This window comes from Pleurodeles waltl, chromosome 5 (assembly GCF_031143425.1).
Source record: "Pleurodeles waltl isolate 20211129_DDA chromosome 5, aPleWal1.hap1.20221129, whole genome shotgun sequence".
In the NCBI taxonomy this organism is placed as follows: domain Eukaryota; kingdom Metazoa; phylum Chordata; class Amphibia; order Caudata; family Salamandridae; genus Pleurodeles; species Pleurodeles waltl.
In genome coordinates, this window is record NC_090444.1 from 211,433,074 (window position 1) to 211,455,057 (window position 21,984).

The 21,984-nt window shown below is 43.9% G+C and overlaps 1 protein-coding gene across 4 annotated transcripts in view; it reads right to left on the reverse strand.

Moving 5' to 3' along the window:
- Window positions 1–206: 206 nt before the first annotated feature.
- Window positions 207–21,984, reverse strand: part of RPS6KC1 (ribosomal protein S6 kinase C1) — a 546,019-nt gene continuing 524,241 nt past the window's right edge. For all 4 annotated transcript variants that reach the window (XM_069233902.1, XM_069233905.1, XM_069233903.1 and 1 more), the window contains one exon: window positions 207–5,002. In XM_069233902.1, the coding sequence (XP_069090003.1) occupies window positions 4,892–5,002 (111 nt within the window). In that variant the 3' untranslated portion in view covers window positions 207–4,891. The remainder of the gene's footprint in view (window positions 5,003–21,984) is intronic.

Here is a 21,984-nt window from a genome sequence, read left to right on the forward strand (position 1 = left end):
CTAAAAGGCACCTAGCAGTTGGGTCAGAGCCCCTGAGAAATCATGGGACAACTTGGATCGAGTCTTTCAAAATCACCTCTATGCAAAAATACACTTTGTGAAGGGTCTGTAGACATTACCATACGTGACATGTAATAAAATGCAGTTAAGGTTCTTACATACCAATTAATTTAATCACAGAAAAAGAATGAATAACTCCAGCAAGATGCATTTCACCTTGTTTTTATTATATATTAATGACAGGTAATCACTGGCTGCTCTTGTACTAACCGTGGTATGTCATACAAAAACATGTTCAAGAAACCAGAGTTTCATTGTTGTTCCACAAGTAATCGAACCGGTCATTCAGTCTCCCACATTAAAGGCTCCCCACTAAAGAACTTGCTTTGAACATGATGAAACAGTAGCGATGGAAATCTCACTTTTTGCTTCCAGGGCCGATTTTTTAAAAGCATGTTATTTGAACATCACTTTAAAGTACTCACATTTCTGAGTCCACAAAAGTTTTCCAGGCTAGAATCTAGACGGTTCCCTAGTAACATGCTTGCCAACTACAAATTTCTATTTATATCGGTTACTGTAATCCATCATCACAAAACGGGATCCTCAAAACATTCTGCACAGGAAAACGATGAGCTGTGGCAGGTGAGGTGTCACATTTTTGTCTTAAATAAAGGTTCCGCAAATTAACGTTCTTACATGATTATTCTCGATTACTTTTTCTTCAGAGCTACAGGTGGGAGGAAATGAAAGGCAAAACAACATAGAGAAGGGTCAGGCACCTACATAGGGCAGGCTCCATTCTGGACCGGAGGCACATCACATGCTCTCTAGGTCACTTCCGGAAGGAAGCTCTGAAGCAGCACTGTCAGGACAAACGAGCGATTTATGACCAGCTCAGCCGGACCTGTGTCCCCGCGCCTCACCTGCAGGACTTCCTGACAGGAAGCAGCACAGGCTGTGGGTTTAATCTCTCAGAAGGTTGCAACGCTGGACCCCACCCCATAGATTGTGATACTCATGACCTACTACTGGTCACAGTGTTATTCCAGCGCGCTGCTGGAAACGAGAAAATCAGCTGGAGATGAAAACAACAAAAAATTAAATGGAGACTGCGCTCATTTAATTCGGAAAAAACATTGCTGCATTGCCTCTGTTCACCTCAACCATGTCGTGTACATAATCCTCTTACTTGATCCGACAAAGACCTTTCTTTAAAAAAAAAAAAAACGTAAACGGAAGTGCAATTACACATCATCAAGAAATGCTACAACAGAAATACACTTACAAAATAAACATAATAAATAATGCCATACTTTGTTTTAAATGTATTTGTCCCTCCCCCTTAAGGAATAAAGTAGAGTATTATTCTAATAAAAACAATGTGCAAAAATATACTGTTTAATGTTAAAAACTGCAATACTGAATCTGTAAAGATAATTCAACGGACAGTGTTCAAGAGGATTGTGCCACAACTGATCTATGTGAAGCACGTGGGTCACTGAAAGGATGGCAGGCGGACACCTACAAATGGACAAGGACTTCTGCCATTCAAACTGATCCACATTTTCACAATACAAACCATTTATCGCTCAGACTCTAACATTGACACTGAGGTGCTCTTACAACTAGACAGGATCCTAGCTATCTGCTGCTACTGCATGACAGGTGGAAAACCTGCATCTAATGCGTGCCAAAAGCGGATGCATTTCAAGGGAGTGCCCAGGCGCTAGGCCAGCTGCATGAGCAAATGACCGGTGGCACACAACATTTGTTCCACTTGGAGAAGGGCTGACCATCAAAGGGATGATGATGTAAACCTGCTGTTAAAAGCAGGGATGCTTCGGTATTGAAAGTAGGGCTTCTTCATAACTAGGATGATGCAACTTTGAGATGAAAACTTAGAGTTGTTACTTTAGATTTGGAGCAGGACTCCTTCAGCGACTGGATGAGGCTGAAGCAGCCTTGCTCCTTTAAGATGAGGAGCAGGACTGCTTTTGTGATAGGATAGTAATGTAGTCTTGCCCATGTCAGGAGCAGGGCTACTTCAGCAATGGAATGGTAATGTAGCAGTTCTGCAAAGCGAAAGGGAAGTCTGCTTCAGCGAAGGGATGATAATGTAGCTTTGTTGAGAAGAGAATGAGAGCAAGGTTATTTCAGCAATAGGGGGGGATGAAGTAGCCTTGCTCCTACGGTATCAAGAGTAGTGTTGCTTCAGTGATAGGTAGATGGTGTAACCTTGCTCTTTTAGGGGCTGAGCTGCTTTACCTATTCATTGATAGTTTCCGCCTAATGGAATTGGGCGTGGGGCTGCTTCAGTGATAGGGAAAAAGTAGTACTTTGGCATCAGGAGCAAGGCTGCTTCAACAATAGTATGGTGACATAGCCTTATTCCTAGGGGTTGGGGCAGGACTACTTGTTTGATCAAATGATATAATCTTGCTTCCTGTGGATCAGGAGCCTGTATACTTCAGCAAGGACAAGTTCATGTAGCCAAGTTCACATGGGACCAGGTGCAAGACTGTTTCAGCGATAAGATGGTGATGCAGCCTTGCTTCTACAATATCAGCTTCACTGATGGAATGATGATGTAGATTTCCTTCTGGGTGATTTGGATCGGGGTGCTCAGTGATGGGGTACTGCTACAGCCTAGGTCCTATCGGACTGGGATCAAGGCTTGTCTAGAGATGGAATGATAGTGTAGCCTGCTCCTTCAGGTGCAAAGCTGCACAACCAGTAATGTTCCTTCCCTGTTTGTGAATGTGCATAGAGGATTCCACAGGATTCAGCTGAGGGAAGGAGTCTCTCTCTAACTCAGAAATCCATCTGGCTGGGGTTTTAAGTCCATGCCCTTCACCACCACAAGGCACAGCTCTATTTCTACTTTTACGAATTAAAATAGAAAAATGTAACCAGAATGATGAGAAAGGCGTCCTAACTAAAAGGCAGGATGATTGTCTTAACAAACAGCATTAAGTTTGCCCCGCAATAAATGTAAAGGGCAATAAATTTGTGCCGGTGAGAACAGTTAGGAAATCTCTACCCAACTAGTGTGGCGCATCTATGTACATCGAGTCGGCTGACAATCAACGGCCATTCCGTAAGTGCGACAAGTAGGGCCTCCGCGGTCAAACGTTAGACTGTGGCAGCCTTAGAAGACAACATTTGGTGAGAAATTTGAGATTTGCACGGGAAAACACAAAAAATGTAGGAAAGCAGCAGACTTCTTATAACATTTCTCCTCTGTCTGTTCTTAATAAACTCAATACACACAACTATTTTTAGTGAACAAACTATTGTTCCATAATATTATTACAAAGATCTAAAAAATTGTAAACCTGAAAAATACCAGGTCCATGGGAAACATTACTGGAAACTGGCTAACTATCAACAGTTTCACATCGAGACACTGGAGAACTCCTTGGTGAACTACAAGGACATCAGATCAAAGTGAAATATTCATGAGACAAGGCAGAGGAAATAAACATTATTACAATAACATAAAAAATAATGAAAATATTGGAAAAGAAACACAGCAACGGCAATGATCATCTAGCTTCGGTGACTTTCAAAACAGCCATGACAGATAACAAACATACAGCCCAACTCCAAGTGGAATCTTCGTTCAACAGAGGATGAAATATGAAAAATGGAGGAAACTGACCTCGGAGAAAAAGATAAAAATAACAAATAACAAAAAACGAAAAAGGTCAATAAGCATTTCCCAGTATTGAGGACTGATACATTTTTGTGTGTAAATCCCCATTAAAACCTACCTTTTTAAATTGTGTTTCAATTTATCCTTGTTTGGTTCTAAAGTGAAAACTGATAACTAACTACAACATTTATGTAGCTTGGAGTTGCACAACATTTCCACTGGCCAAAGTATCAATGAGGACAGAGGCAGCCAATGAAGAAGCAGTCATGTGTTGTGCTGTCCTGTTTTTCTCACCAGCAGAAACAGTTTCCATGAATGGCAACGCTCTGATGATGTGGCATGGAGATGCTTGGCTGGCTTATGTGTGTTATTACACTGTCTATGGTGCACTGTGTGTGGGAGTTAGCAGCACCACTTCAGTGGGGATCAATTTCCTAAACCCATCAAAGTGAATAGTGTCACAATAGGCAGACAGGGTGGGTGCTGTATGAATGCCGCTTTTCCTTGGGCAGGCCCAGAGGGACAAAAAACTATTTTAGTGTGAAAAGTAAATTATATTGCTGAGCGGGAAGTCGGATAATAGCAGACGATGGGGTTATGCTTAATTGTTAATAAAGTACATTGGTCATCAAAGTCTGGTTAGGAATGCGGTTAGCAACTGCACAAAGCTGTGCGATCTTCGATGCACTATAACCTTTGAAGTGTCTTGCTATTTGCTTCGTGGTATCACTCCTTGTCTGAGGAAACCTTTACTACACTTGTCATTTTGCCCCCCAAAAATATCCCCGTTATAGAACTGTGTGCACTGGCACATATATTTTAGCTTTTAACTGACAACAGCATTCATAAACGACAGAGGAAACATCACTTTAGCTCCTCAAAGGGTTTAATTCTGTTTCCTTCACTGGATGGAGGCTATGCATCACACTCAGAATTCCGCCTAAAGGCAACCTCTATCAGCTACCTCCATCGGGAGTATTTTCTCACTTTCACTGAATTTACAGTTAGAGTTTTGAACACACTAATTTAGCACAGGCCGAACATGTCCGTCTAGCAGGGGCTCCCAATACGAAACAAATGACACCAGCTTCTGTCCGAGCCACGCTGGCATGGTCTCATTTGGCATGACTGTAAGAGTGCCACGCCAGTCGGTGGTAGAGCTCTGCTTGTGTCTTCCTGGGGGTACAAAATCTCTTTAAATGTTCATCCGCTTGCACAAGTCCATGGCTTCGTTCATCTCACTAGTTCTGTCCAATTCACGCCAGCAAAAAATGGATGGGATTTGATGTCTTCAACTCCTCCTACTCCGGCACCCAGACGTTCCAAGGGATTAAACTGCAAAAGCTTTAAAAAGATAGAGATATTTAGAAAATAGCTGGAAAAGCAGCAACTACAAAATTAATTCAATTTCCTTCACAATTTACATGCAAAAACAGGCCCGCCACAGGTCAAGCTCAAGAGAACTTTACCTCTAGCTGGAAATATAAAGTATGAGACAACAAAAGGAGTCTCATGTAAAGTCACATATGAATGACTATAAAAAAAATATTGACGTGGGGTCCACCGGCGTTTGTTATGGATTTGCAAACATCATGGCTGCCCTGGCTGTTCCACCATTTCTTTGGTGCTACAGCGTACATGCTGGGAGGGTTGTGTAATGTGGATCTATACAAGAATCCAGCGCCGGCACCATGATTATACTAACTCACTGGGCCAAATGTGCAAAAGCAATTTGTGGTTGCAAACCCTGCGATTCGGAAAACCACAGAAAATTCTATTTTCATATGTACTAACGATTTTGTCACTAAGACTTTCAACGGCACAACATGGATCCTGCAACTCATCTTGAATTGTATTTGGAGGCACGCAAGTGGCATTGCCTTCGTAATTGTGATTCACAAAATGCACCAACTGTTTTTGCTAAAATTAAGGTTGCAAATAACTGAAAAGTCATTGACAGCTCAGAGAGCTGGTAAACCTAGTCACAATGGAGAAGCTGGCCCAGTTAGACAACTTCCTTTATTGAAGGTTGTGTCATGTGACCGGAGGGGAGAAGGCACGGCCTGCTCTTCATTTTTTGTTCCCATATGCAAAACATTTTAATTTTAAGCAACGTAGCAAGGACTACTTCAAAAAACATAAGTGAACTTTACCAGTCAGGAATTCGGAGAGTGCCAAAAGTAGGTGCGTCATTAGCACCCACTATTTACAACCTGTCTGTTAGTATATCGGCCCAGTAGCTCTTTAAAATGTTTAACCCATGCCACTGCAATCAAGAAAATCAAGCTCTCCACACTCCAGTGCATGCCAGTGATACTAACATCCCAATGCAGTGCTCCAATGACATCTAACCCACCACACTGCACCCTAAGAATTTTAACATGCAATGATATAGTTCATTCAAATGCTGTCCGCTCACCAGTCTGCCATGCATTCTAGAAACGGTAACTAATGACACCTTTTCTGCATCTTGGGGACATCAACTTAACACTTCATTAAGAGTTCATCCTGCACTGAGCGCTAGGGATGCCAGCCGAGTACAATGCTCTACACCAGTGGTTCCCAACCTTTTGACTTCTGTGGACCCCCATTTTATCAATACTGGAGCCCGGGGACCCCCACTGAATCATTATTGGAACACGGGGACCTCCAAGGAGTCATTACTGATATCTGGGACCTAATATTATTACATTTTTTAAGCAGCCGCAGACCCCCTCAGGAGGCTTCGCGGACCCCCAGGAGTCCCCGGCCCACAGGTTGGGAACCACTGCTCTACACTTCAGGGACATTAACCCACCATGATGCATCCCAGGTTACCTGAAAAATACGATGTGTTTCGCCATATCGCATTAACCCAAGCACACTGTCTGTGGAATACTGACATACTCAGCGAATCATAAGGGCCTTATTTGCAGTTTGGCAGAAAAGCTATTCTGTCACATACTTAGGGGACTTCCCGTCCGCTCTATTGCAAGTGCATTATAGCCTATGACGGCGGAAAGGATATCTGTCACATTTGTCCCATCCACCAAACTGTAAATAAAGTCTTAAGTCAGGAATTTGTACTGTATTTCAGGGACACAAAGCCACCAAACAACAACAACCTAAAGATAACCCTCTTAACCCTGCTCCATCAGACAGCACTGCACACTAGCACACGAGCTCTAGTATACTTCAGCGATACAAATCTACTACAGTACACTGCACATCAGGGACATTACCCTATTGTAGTGCTCTCCATGAATACTACGTCGCCACTCTACATCACAGTAATACAAAATCAAAATATTACATATCAACAAAGTTTTGCTAACTCTAACACATCACGTAAGAGTGGATTCTAGTGATACTAACCCAATCCTTTCAACTGGTCTCTGGGGACACAAGTTCACAACATTTTACTGCATCATAGGGATACTAACACATCACACTGTCCTGTATTCTGGAGACAACTAGGTACATATCAGTACCAAAATGTGTGACCCCACTCATGCCATCAAAGAAATACTGATGCATGATTAGGCCTGAAAAATTTACTTTACAATGTGAACACTCCTTCAAGCCACAATCTAGCTGTGGATAAAACCCACAGAATAGTATTCTGCCTCATTTCTACATAATCATGATCCACGGGACCAGCATGTTGGTCTCCAGATGTACCCAAATTCCTACGTGTATATTCAGGTCAATGTAGATGATTCAGAAACTAAGTTTATGAAAGAAAGCCTTTTGAAGATATAGGTGGTCATTCTGACCCTGGCGGTCTTTGACCGCCAGGGCGGAGGACCGCGGGAGCACCGCCGACAGGCCGGCGGTGCTCCAATGGGGATTCCGACCGCGGCGGTAAAGCCGCGGTCGGACCGGCACCACTGGCGGGCTCCCGCCAGTGTACCGCGGCCCCATTGAATCCTCCGCGGCGGCGCAGCTTGCTGCACCGCCGCGGGGATTCCGACCCCCCCTACCGCCATCCAGATCCCGGCGGTCGGACCGCCGAGATCCGGATGGCGGTAGGGGGGGTCGCGGGGCCCCTGGGGGCCCCTGCAGTGCCCATGCCACTGGCATGGGCATTGCAGGGGCCCCCGTAAGAGGGCCCCTACATGTATTTCACTGTCTGCTGCGCAGACAGTGAAATACGCGACGGGTGCAACTGCACCCGTCGCACAGCTTCCACTCCGCCGGCTCGATTCCGAGCCGGCTTCATCGTGGAAGCCTCTTTCCCGCTGGGCTGGCTGGCGGTCTGAAGGCGACCGCCCGCCAGCCCAGCGGGAAAGTCAGAATTACCGCCGCGGTCTTTCGACCGCGGAACGGTAACCTGACGGCGGGACTTTGGCGGGCGGCCTCCGCCGCCCGCCAAGGTCAGAATGAGGGCCATACTCTCATCCACCTGTCTTCAGAAAATGTAAAATTAACTGGTGGATACTATTAGAAAAGTGAAAGCCTTTCAAGAAGGCTGGCTGATTGCGACAGTTGAGAAGCATAGGCTGAAAGGAAAAGGAGAGAGGCTCCTGTGCTGTGAAGCCAAGGGAAGGACAGACAAGAAATAAGTATTCATGCCAGGGTGCCTTCTGCTTGAAAGAAATGTAAATAAGTGCAACTTGCTAATCTGCAAACGTATAGGCTGCTTGACTTTAATTGACATCATTGGACGCTTCAGGATGGCAAATATATATATTTTTTTAAGGGTGTTAACAGCTGAGCAGTGGAGTACGGGCTTTTAATGGACACAAACATATTTGCACAGTCTGACTCCATATTACTAACTGTTAGGAATGGAGTCTCTGGTTGGCAGTCAGTTTGCACTCTGTCAAAGCAGGGACCCTCACTCTAGTCACTCTTAAGATAACCCCTGCTTACCCCTTTGGTAGCTTGGCACAAGCAGTCAGGCTCATCTTAAAGGCAATGTGTAAAGTAAACACACACAGTAATGCAATAATACAGTGAAAAGACTACAAAACGGACACCGCACCAGATTTCATCCGCAAAGTGAATGGCGTGTCATTTTTCAGCCATGTTGCAGGTGATGTGTCGAAATATTCCCCGCACGGCTTCCTGTGCATGGATTTCCGTCTTTTTTCTACCAGCTTCACCTTTCAAGGGCTCAGGGACTGGATAGGGCACTACTTGGCAGGGAAAGAGTCGCAGCAGAGAGTCCAGGTGCTGGCACAGGAAGTCTATGATGGCCCTGAGACTTCAAAATAGGAGGATAGCTCAATCCAAGCCCTTGGGGATTCCTCGCAAGCAAGAATATACCACAAAGTCCAGTCTTTAGGCCAGCCAATGAGGTGAGGCAGCAGTCCCAACCCTCCTGGGACCTCCGAGGCTTGGGACTGCTGCCTTTCCTTATTGGCCAACCCTAAGTTAGCCAATGAGGGAAGACAGCAGTCCCAAGCCTCCTGGGACCTCCGCGGCTTCCCTGTAAGAGCTGCTGAGGTAAGTTTTTTAAAAAAAAATGTTTGGTGTGTGTGTGTGTGTATGAATGTATGTGTATCTGTTAGTGAGTGATGTGAATGGTTGTGTGAGTATGTGTGTGAATGAATGGGTGTAAAGGAGGTGTATGTATGTGTGGAACCTACCTCCCCACCCCCACAGACTCCCCCTCTTAAAATGACCAGTCGCCACTGGCTACAGTCCCAAAGTCCCCAAGAAAATGATAACATTTTGGAGACGGAGGCAGTCATTTTTACAGACAAACAATGAGTATTTTTCCTCCTGCAGCTAGTATGCAGCAAGGACAATAAAGGGGTGTAATATAGCGTAACTTGTAATCGATAAGAGAGACAGTTGTTCTGGGCTACATATCGGTGCTTACTCTCGCAAACATCAGGGCTAGATTAGACTGAATGGTGCAGCATTATGCCTTCTTTGCATTTTGACAGTGCTGCAGTGATTATCCTTTAATCATTGAGCGTTTTATGTCACTGTTGTTTGCTGGCTCCTGTTTCCCCTTGCCATCCTATAAAGATGAAACAAGGCACTGAAATTTGAGCCGTTGTTGTCCAAGGTTTGGAACCCGGGCACAAATCCTGCATCATCTGTGGGTTGAATTTGCGTGCAGTAGTAAGAGGAAGCCTGCTCTGCTCTCCTGTGGCCACATAAACTGAAAACAGACATCGGTTGCTTGTGCAATGGCTGGTGTTGCTGTGAGTGGGGTTCATAGAGGTGTACTTTGCCTTTACGTTTATTGGTACTGTACACAGCGATTCAGTGTCTCCCCTCTGCTGCCTTGTGAAAAATGTAATGGTGATGCTGCTGTTTTAGGTCTCGATTTACAGCACAGTTGTCTGTAGAGCCCATTGTTACAAAATCTTTAAAATGTACAAAAGAATGGGCTTGGCTCCGCCCAGAGTAGTAGGTCTGTCTTACCTCATACTATTGGCTCTTCGGTGTTATTATTCCACCTCCTACAGAGTGCTTGCATTGAAAGACATAAGGGGCTACTCTACTTCTCAGGAGTACATTGACTTCGGACACATTACATGGTTTATCTCATAAGTGCATTGCATAAAGAAAGCAATACTTTGGTTTGGTTTTTCCCCTTGCAGGCGTCTTGTACATTCCGAGTACATTTCAGCTAATAAAGCTGTCCAGGAGGTGCCAATGTAACCTCACTGGTGCTTTATGGGCGCGGATGGCATTAGCACCATGCTCCAGTTTCACTCCTGACAATGCAAAGTAACAATGTAGCTAGAGGTTAAGGTTGTATGCCAATATATCTTTAAGAAAAATTTCGTCTGACAGAAATATTGTGTCCTCAATATTGTTTACAAAAATACCGCCCAACTTTAGCCCAGCTAGCTAACTTTAATGGGTTGATACTCTTGTAAACAATGTTGCGGACACAATATTTCTGTCACATGATATTTTTTTCAGCAGAGGCTATATAAGGGTTGTCCTTGTAGTGCTGCTGTTGCATAGACAGTGTACATTTGGATGCATCTGGAATGCGGATGTGTGTCTAGCGCTGGGACGCCTACGGGTAGCTATGCGCTCTATAGGTGCAATATGATGATGATGCTGGGGTGCACCCTTCCCTCCACAGCCAGCAAGAAGAAGTGAACATCCACCTCATGTCCTTGTGTTGAGATTTACAGGCCCCTAGTATCTCCCAATGCTGCCTTCTAAAAAGAGAACATGCAGTCAGCCTTTATCAGGTGGCTGTGGATGGGGTGTGTGTATTTGTAAGGTACCACGCTATATTTTGTCAAATGAGAGTCTCAGTGATATGGCCTGCCATGGGACTTTTTAGAAGACACAGGCACTGGTTGTGAGGTTAAGGCTCCACAGCCCCCTCCATACAAATACATGTTATTTCTTTGACTGTATATCTATGGCATCTGATACCCCTTGTTTTCTTAGGGCCTGCTTTAGAGCTAGGCAGACAGGGTACTCTGTTGTGACCGTGACGTAGAACCCTGTCTGCCAATCTCTCAGTCCTAGTTTGGGGGTAAACCTTCCTCCCAAGCCCCAAGGAAACCTTTGGGATTTGGTTTTTGGAAAGGAAAAAAAACTTTTAAACGTTCAGCATAGGAGTCTGTCACCAATGAGATTGACTCACACCAAACTTTTAAATGGCTCTGCATGAATTTCTCTGGTTCAGACAAACTTATAGAGGTCACCACAGGGCTGGCAGTGCCATCTTAAATATGGTGGGCAGAATAAAGGCTTCTACATCCTGAGTGCCTTTATTCCATTCGACAACCTCAAGATCGGACCCTAAGTCTTTACAAAAACACCTAATTCTAGAAGAGTCCTATGTGTATATTGACATTGCCAATGCTTACTTTGTTGCTAAGGTGTTTGAGAAGCCACTGTAACTGTGACCCGAACGCTCACATTCCACAGGAACAACATTCTAGTTTGCATAAGTGAAATCATTTCCATAATCAAACTCTGAGCTGTCACAAAGATGATGCCTGTGCTCTAGTTTCAGACAAGACACTAATGACTCACATGCATCAGTCACATTACAAGACGGCGCACACAGCAGACCAGCTTAACTCACTTTTTAGCTTGTGTCTGTCCAGTGGAAGCAAATCACTCTACACCAACCGGTGCCCTATAGAGTGAGTTTCCTTCAGGACACAGAACAACTCAACCATCCAAAAACCATACCTGCCATCTCAATCACAGGTGGAGGCAGGAGTGGGGTTACAATGTAACAATACTGATGGCACTTGGGATAGATTTCTTAATGCATGCATCAAAAGTGTGAGAGTGTTGGTGAATAAATACTGGGGAAACAGGAAATAGTTCAGCTCGACAAAACTGTCTATAAAGTTAGCTCAAAGCACATGCACCGGTGAAAATAAGGTTTATTCTGCGTATACTATTATAGTTCTGGGATTCGTACAAATGGGATGGTGAGACTGGGATGGATAACTGGAGGTATGTGAGTGAAACTGTTTGCTTGAGCAAACATAGTAGTGACTTTGGACAGGAAAGCATGACTGACCATGTAGAAGAAGATCAGTACAAAGAAACAAACTCAAGGAAATCGATATTCCATTGATATAGATAAGGTAACATTACACAGGACCTTTTGGGACAGCATAATCCTCACGTTAGCCCCAGCATGTAAGGCACTATCACCCTTCTAATAACCCACAGAGACCCCACATTGTAACATATTATTGCTCAATTGACTAGTGGTCGCGATCGTTCTATTGTATGCTTTTGTGGGTGCCTTGATTTTTCTGCTGTGTTGCTTTATACGATTGCCTCACTGTGTAGCAGCGGACTGAGCTTTATATGATTTGATGTATCATTTGAACTGTAAATATATTACTGTATTCTTGAATTGTTCCTATTTTCTTGAATTATTAAAATATTGTGAAACTACAACTGGCTGGACATTGACATTTTTGTTGTAACTGATCATTGTGCAGTAGTGTATGTAGCTCACTCTTCAATACCTTCCTTGAGCTAGCCTTTGACTACTCATCAAAATCTATCAGAACAGTCTATCAGAACAGTCTATGAGGGTTAGTGAGGCTAGCCTTCTGTCCTCAGAGTCTGTTTAGTGATGCCTGCTAGCATTCTTACTCTTTGGGTGTTTGGTGGCCCTAGAATTTGTATGGCTTATAGCACAGAAAAGGCCCTATGGCCTTGCTAGCCCCTTCTCTGTGAGCTGAAGTCCCAACCCTCACTCCAACATTCAGACACTGGGCCATCTGAGGTACCATGGAAAGGGACTGGCATGTAACAATGGAAGGGCCAACGACTACTTGAACTAGATGTCTGACACTGTACAGCAAGATAAGTGATTATAGAGTTTGATGTGCTCACCCCACTTAAGCCTGGAAGCAGCTCCCTATGGTCAGGCCAGTGGAGAATTCATCACCCACACAAAACAAGTATTGGTAATGCCGGATTTGAAGGAATACTGTATGGTAAAGTGAGGCATTAAAAGTAAATTGCACGGGAAAAGATATGTATTTGTGCGGGTGCAAAGAACTGTAGAAATATATTGGTGTAGGTTTAAAGTACAGATGTCAGTTGCACTGTCAAAACATACCTAAAAGTCCATGTAGGTTGATGACTGCCCTTCTCCCATTTGTGCTGGGGCCGGAGAAAAACAACACAAATGATCTAGTTACCTAAGGCATTTAATAGCATTCCAATGTCATGTGTGTGTGCCCCTGAAAAGCAGCTGGGTAAATAAACAAAAAGTTCACTGTTATGTAAAGGGCAAGCACTTTTTTGTGGAAGCACACAACTTCTTCCCAATCACAGCATGTACTCCTGACTCCCAGCAAGTGAGCGGAGCCAAAGACCCTTTCAAGTGATGCTTGCATAATGTTTGGCAACAGCTGCGCTGTCAAGCCAGATGATAACAAAAACGAGGGTTGTCGGGGCTGAGGAGGACTCTCTATTGTAAGTAGGCTTGGCAAAAGGATGTTTGAAATGTGGGGAGATTTGTGTTCCGTAAGGTGTTTAATGTTCCACCATCTCATCTACAGAAGTAGGATGGTATCTTGGCTTTTGCTTACACAAACCAAACGAAAACACTGACACTGTCTGAAACGAATCTGGTATAGTTTGTGTGTGAAGCATAAGTGTCTTTCTAAATGTGTGATCTGAGACCTGATACTATGGTATTTCCTAACAAAGGAACATGTGGAATACGGGTTGGAGAGGGAGGGAGGAGAAGCAGAAGAAATGCTCTCATGCTATCCCACAAAGGTCTGGAACAGATAAACACCTTAGGAATGAGGATAACGAAATCACATAACTCTCAGTGCCCCTGAAAAACAGATACAACTTGGACATGAAGAAATCACTTCTTAAAAGCCAATTGGGCTCGGAGGGAAAAGTCACATATTAATGAGTGACAAAGTCTGCTGAGCTCCACAGGTACATGTCAGGCCAGTGATTCTGGAAGGCCACTGGTTTTAGGTCAATGACATGTCAGCTTAGCTAAGAAAGACACTATCTATGACAGTATATCCAGACTGCTGGGGAAGAGGGTGCCCTGTCAGAACATCTCTGTAACTAATCTCTCGTCTGTGGAACCAGGTCAGAATTATCTGCAGGTGTGCTCGTAGAAGGGGTGCATACAACGGAAAATGACAAAGAACATGACATTACAAACTGTGATCTCTAGAGCATGATGGGGGCTCCAAATGGTCATCTGTCATTTGCAATCTGCTCTATTCAAATCATGGCTGCACGCGTCTTGCATGCTTGAAAACTCAGCAATAGGACTAATAAAACATCTAAAGAATTTGTAGTGTTCTGTCAACCACGTCTCTCAATTTAAGTCTTCAAGACTCTACTTCGTATCTTTAAAATACAATGCTCCTCTGTGATGCCTGTGTGCAGAAAAAACATTTTGTAATTCATCTCAATAAACGTAGACGTCTGTCGCACAAGAACGACGGCATAAAAGTAGTAAGCTGTGAAGAAAACGCCTTGTAAAGTTCTAAGCAGAGGAGGCATTGCTGGTACGAGCCTTCCAAGAGCTGGAGACAGCGAGCTACGGGAATGTTGCTCTGACCTACACGCCCTATGGAAGAAAAGGAGGAAACTGCACACAACTTGTTAGTCATGTCAAGAGACCTCACTTCCTCTTCCCTCGAAGGTCTTCCGGACACTCTGAAGGGTAACTTCCTTGTCTAATTGAAAGGAAGAAATATGACAGGCCAGATTATCAACATGCAGGTCACCAGCCCTCTCGAGGGAGCCCTGGTGGCTGGGGATTCCTATTTCTCAAATCCAGCTGTGCAGTGCGGAGAGGAGCAGTGTTTGCATACTGCCTGTGTTAACAATCACTGCCTTGCACCTGTTGTCAGTCAATGGTGGAAATGAAGATGGGCTTAGGAAGCCACACTGAGCACATGCTAGAGCTAGCAGGGACTGCACAGGCTTAGGAAGCCACACTGAGCACATGCTAGAGCTAGCAGGGACTGCACAAGTCAGTTCCAAAAATCGCCCAAAGGTATTTAATAACTTTAGGTATAAAATGACCTTTTTTCGGATGGTCTGAAACCAGGATCAGAAACCTTCAGTAAAACCTTGACGCATAATTTGGTCTGCCATAAATTAATAATTCCAAAAGCGAATAAAGGTCTGATAGAGGGCAAACCACAAGGGCACCGTTCGACCACACAGGGTCCACTGAAAAAAAGCTCATCAGAGCAAGATTACAGGGACATGTTATAAGACAATTATCAGACATGCTCCACATCCGGTTCACTGGTAACTCTACAAACAGATCCATGTAAAGGGGGTATGCCTCACAAGTCAAGAACACTCCGCTCTCAACACAGCACCGCAGTTTTGCTTCATGCTAGATTCATACAAAAACCAAGAAAGCTGTTAGGTGTGAGGGGCTCTCCCACTCCTACGGCCTGAACTGTTTGACTTGCAGTCTGGCATTTATACTGGAACAAAAGAAACCGCCAAGTAGGGCACTGAAAGGAATACAGGCAGGACTCGAATAGTTACTGAAGCCACGCAAAAACTTCAAAGCTCTGTAAATGGGTACCAGGCCGGAGTAATAAATAAAACGCCGCACATACATAAGTAACAGACGCATACATCAATTTCACTGAAATGCTAGCTACAAATAAATGATAACCAACAATTCTAAAAGAGTAATTTAAAAAGTAACATCACCATACACCGCGACTATTGATGAAGTTACTACAACAAATCCTTGCTGGAGGGCATGAAGGGGGATGCTCCAGTTATGTCAGGAACGTAGTCTTGAGGCTCTCTCCTTGGATCTCCAGACAATGCAAGCCAAGCTCTAAGCGAATACCGATGTGTATAAAGACATTCTACTACATTCCATGAGAGCAACATGGCATATATGTAAAGGGGTGACATATCAGCAGCAAATATTCACCCTCGACATCAAACAAGATCATGTGCCTGTACGCTGGTTTAATGTAAAGGCTTGCATATTTTTGGAACCGTTTTAAGTTCACGTTTACCAATAAACAATGGCAAAGCAACTGGCTGCCATGTTTTTGACTTTGCAAATGTGTGTTCTGTCTCGTTGTTTCTAAAACCTTATTTTTGTGGGAGATGCCTGGCCTCTGACAAATACATTAAAACAAGGTTCTCAAAAGGTACACATTGACATAGTAGTGCCTGGCACTATGAAAGCTTCTCTGTGAGCAGATGTGCTCTTGTCGAAGAGGAGAAAGCCAGCACTCACACTGAGGTTAGCCAATGGCTGAAGCGGGCTGCCCCATGCTGTAGGCTGTAGTGGGTGAAACAGAAATGTGAATGGCACAACAACAGACCAATGGAGGAAACGAGCTGGCCGAAAGTCCTGTGGGTACATATACTACACCTATAATTTAAGGAGAATCAACAGGTCTTGGCTAAACCCAGACCTCATAAGTTGCTGGCACCTGATAAGAAGTGAAAGAGGCACAAAAGTAAGTGTTACAGTCCATAGTGGGTAAAGAGTGAAACGAATGTAAGGGAGACCCCAATATTTAACTTAACAGCAGACAGTTGCTTTACACAAAAAATAAACAAAACAAATTATTAAAGTATCTGAAGAGGAGATTTTGTTGATTTTTCGGTCGCCGCTTGAACAATTAAATGGGGTCGCCATCAACAAGATGGGAAGTGTAAATGACAGGTGGTTCCTCCCATTCATCAAAGTTGTAGTGAAAGGTCACCAAGGATGGAAGGAGAACGAGCAAGGGTTCCAGCTTATGCTGGCGAAGTGAAGGAAGCCTCCACTTAAATTCACTGCGTAGAAAGCCAAAACTGCAATATGGCAACCCACATCACCAGTCACCAAAGAAAATTTCTGGAGTACTGGAAGTCGCTTCCAAGCACATGCGCATGAAGGGATAACTTAAAAGACAAATTCAAACACTAGACTGAAAGCAATACCAAGCTCTGTGTAATGGCAGTGGTGCAAATAACGAACAGGAACCATTGAAAAACCCGAATAACTGTGGTCAAGTTGATTTGACCAAAAAGCAGTTATACCAGTTACCAATCCAAGTTAGGTTTCTTGGACACAAAAGACTCCGAGATATTGGAACCTGTTGAAAACCTCAAATTTCCTGAAAACCAACACCTACATCTTATTAGTGTTGAGATTCAAGAAATTATCATCATAATATGAGAAAACACCACAAAATTGCCTCAGAAGCCAAGTGGTTGTATTGCCAATAAGGATCACAACATCTGCATGCATAACAATGTGTATATGCTCTCATATTTAATTCTTCATGGGCCAGAGCTGTAGGAGACTCAGCACTCCAAAAAACAAACTTCTTAACTTGAGTAACAGTCTTCAGTAACATTCTCTAGTTTCGTGTAGACTCTGCAACTTTTAGTAATTTTTAGGTACTAGACTGGTCCAGAAACGTTTCATAGCCCTAGATCCCCAGGAGGAGGGACAGAGTGGTTCTCTAGCTGCAACTCCACTCTTCTACTGGATATGACAACAAAGAGCCATATAAGGTGGAACATGCCATGCCCATACCAATTCTCTAATCACTGCTTCGAAATTTTTCAGATGCAAGACCAAGAAATAGGAACGGGAAAGAGCAGTGTCTCAACATCAAGTCAACCCTTAAAAACAAACAATGGGACCTTTCATCTGTAGGTGAAATGCTAACTCTGTCCCACCCCTCAGAATGGGGAGAAGGATGGGAGATAAGGAATCAGTAGAAAGATAAGAAGATGTTGGATACTTCCTCCTGTCGATTCCACATCTTTTAATGATACCCCTAAAAATACCGAATTGGAAGGGATGTCTGAGGGGAGCGGGGTTAGACCTAGAATTTATGGAGGACAGAATTTTAAAAGTGATCATCACCTCTTTCCTGCAAGTCCAGATAATGAAGTTAAGCAGACCAGTTTAAAGGTGTTCAAGTCACCGAACAAATATATTTGTCACCAGGATCCCCCGAATAACACTGCACAGGATACTTTAGCCCTTGTTAAACTTGCCTTGATGTCCACAGGAGATTCTATAAAGTGTACCAAATTCTGATAGAAAGACGGATTCATCTAAAATGATTTGATTGTGGACCATTGTACGTTTCTTCAGGTCAGAAAAATTAAGAAAAAAATAATTATCTGAATCATTTTGCTAGCAATGTCTGCATAAGACCGCGCTTATGAGAAAGCAACCTGTCCTCATCCTTGGAAGGGTGAGAAGGGAAGAAAGCAAGCATAGAGACAGATTGGCAAGTTAAAAAGTGCAACCACCTTGGGCAAGAAACACCTGCGCTTGTGCAGAACCAGCGCGCATTGAAAAGCAACTGACATTGTTTGAAAGCTTGCAGCCTGTCCAAGACATAATGGAACTCTAGAAGACCTTTGGGTAAATGGTCTCAAGGAACACATGTGCATTGAGTCGAACAGAGTTGTCATAAAAAACGGCAGTACCAGATTCAAATCCCATTTATGCATCAGAGGCAGAGGGAAACGTAACGTTTAGCCTTTAAGAAAATGTTTTACTGACAGTGATCTGAAAAGTGAAGGTTGATCTGGTAAACACCAGAGAGCAACAAGTAATCTAAGAAACCTTTGACAGTGCACAACACAAGCCTTGCATTGAGCAAACCTAAGCACATCTAAAAATTTGGCTTCATGTGAGTTGATCTGATAGTAAATCGCAAAACAGGACCATTGACAGGTATGTTCTTAGCTGATGGGTGACTTTCGTTAAGGAATGACATCTATGACCTTCAGAGGAAGATCAACGATACACATATCCCACCTCCTAATCTCCGTGCATTTAACATGAAATTTGAAGTGCTCTGATGCAAGACCAACTCTTCACTGAGTGACAGTAAATCAGAGGCCAAACTGAGTACCAAACCCTACTTAGACAATCTGGAGCACTGATGATCAGATGTGCCCAGTGCACATTCACCTTCCAAAACATGCACTAAATCATAGGAACCGGATGGAACACGTAGAAAAGGAAAAGTCCAATCAAATAAAAAAAAAAAAATCTTCCAGAAACCCATGTGGTGAGGGGAGTGAACAGCACTAGACAACAGGCACTTACATTTACAGAAGTCCACCTGTCTAAAGGAGATTCCCCATATGGATGCCATGCATAGCATGCTGCTGGTGCCCTCCTTCACATTCACTGAACCCGGTATGGGTGGCTGGCATTGAGGAAGAACTCAAAACCACATCTTAAGAATCTATGCATAGAGGGCTGGAACTGCACTGCTTCACTTATATATAAAATGTGGTATTCTTAGTCACCTGGTTCTGCTGTGGTTCGAACAGCTTGGTAGAAAGCCTTCGGCAACAGCCGAACTGCCCTGAACGCCATAAAATATGTATGTGACACAGTTCTGAAGGCTACTATAGACCTCTTATCATCTTGCCCTACATATGAGCTCCCCACCTAAAAGAAGCAGATTTCACACTGAGCTGAACTGACAGCTTGGTCGCCCTCTAAATTCTCTCTGTACATCCAAATAACGAGATCTTCTACTACAAAAGGGTTGATCATCACCTCTCCTGTCAAGTACTTAAGTGGTGGAACCAATGATGATGCTTACACCAATGAGAGGCCCTCATCCATCATATCTTGTGAAAAAGATGTATAGTGTCATTCGGCCCAAATGCATGTGAATCTTCAGAGCAGGAATCACTGCCATCAGAAGCAACATATGGCTCATAGCTCGAATGTCTTGGATTCTCTGGTCAGGTGGAAATGCTCTTTGCAGAGATGTACCAGAATTGCCCCATTGAAGAACAGACGCTTCTAAGGCTAAATATGTGACATTGGCAAATTAACATAGAAGTCCCTGTGGTGCAACAAGGTCCTAGTTTTAACAACTTGAGGTGATCCCAGTTTGAACAATCAGTTGTCCAGATATCGTTAGACACAGTGGCAGCTGGTGACCATTAAAATTGGTGGGGCGTAATCCTCGAATTCCAAAAAGAGATTTTTCTTGAAGGGTTCTCTCACACTTTCTTGCACTAAGTTTACTTTCTTACTCTGACTCACTCAGTCTCACTTGCTCTACTTAATTCATGCAGTTTCACTCATTCTACTCTGGCTCACTCAGTCCCACTTCTTCTCAATCATTCTGAATTACTCAGTCTTACTGTGACTCAGTCTCACACAGTAACATTCAGTAACACTGACTGTCATTCTCCCTCACTCGCTCACATTCATTCTCACACATACTGGTCCTTACTGTCACTCATTCTCACTCACTCTGACTCATTCCTTTAATGACTCTCTCACTTTAATTCACATACATAGTCATACAGACATGCTCACAGTGCTGGGATTCCACCAGCTCTGAACATGGTCTGTGGTGACTGGTGGAGGCACCTTCATGCACCTGCGTCAGCAATCAAACAATGTAACTAGCTGCCTCAGTTTGTTGCTGGACCTGAAGCAGGTCTGCATTTTATTTTTATTAAATCATTATTGAATAATTAGTCACTTTTGATAAAATAAAAATGGACCACAAAACAAGGAAGGTGCAGTGTAGCATTGGGGCCCAGGAAGGAGAGCCGTCACTGGTATAGTGACACCTATCCATCAAACCAATCCATCCTCTCAATCATCCACCCTTTCACTTATCCACCCCCTTTCATCCATCCATTCAACCATCCATCCATCCTTTTGCTTATCCATCAACCCTTTCGCTTCATCTGTCCATCATCCTCCCTTTGGCTCATCCATCTATCCACCCTTTCACTCAGCAATCCACCCTTCAGCCCATCCATACATCCCTCCATTTACCCTTTTACTCAGCCAGCCATCCTTTCAATCACTCATCCATCTATCTATCCATATATTCATCTATTCATCCACCCATCAATTCACCCTTTCACTCATCCACCCATGCATCCTTTCATACAGATGTCCATCTACTCTGCCTTTCACTCATCCATCCATTGTTTTACTCATTCATCTTTACATACATCTTTTCACTCATCTATCCTTTCTTTCATCCATCCATACTTTCACACCATCCATCCACACACACATCCATCCATTTAACCTTCCACTCATCCATCCATCCTTTCACTCATTCTACCATCCATCCTTTCTCTTATCATTCATCAACTCATCCTTTCACTCCATCCATCCATCCACCCACCCACCCTCCCTCCCTTTTACTCAGACACCCTCCCTGCCTTTCACTCTTCCATTCTTAGGTTCATGCTTTCACTCATTCATCCATGCATCTACCCACCATTTCATCCATCCATCCATTCATCCATCCACCCACCGCCCCTTTTACTCACTCACCCTCCCAAGTTAAATATGAGCCTTTGTCTGCCGAGGTGCAGACAGAACAGGCTGCTTAAACGGCAGGGGATGAGGGGGTCGATGCCCCTGCTGCAGGCAGAAGCTTAACTGCAAACCTATCTCTTAGTCCTCTATTGCAACTGTTGTCTGCAGCTGGTTACTTCCCTCACTTGGGCCTCTACGGTGGATATAAGGCCTGAGATAAGGATGTTTTTTTTCCAAAGTAAAACCAAATGGAGTACTAACCAAGTGTTACTGCCAGGAGAGCAGCCCCCTGCACCCCTCCTACAGCCTGCCCCTCTGTGATGACCAACCGTTTGTTGCCACCCACTCTCTCCTTGTTTCATCAGCCTGCCACACCCCCAGCCATTGAAGTGGACGGACTTTTGTAACTCCTCCCAGGGCCACTTTTTATGCCCCCCAAAAGCAACCGGATCACTTGCTTTCTATTTCAGCACTCCCTCTCCAATGTCTCTGCTGCAGCTTGTGCCTGCAGGTCGAAGAAAATCTCACCCGCTGGCACCCGCACAGTAGGCCATCTGCAAAGCTCACTAGAGTTCACCCAGGATATTCAGCACACTGTCTCGGAGCAGTAATTTCTTTT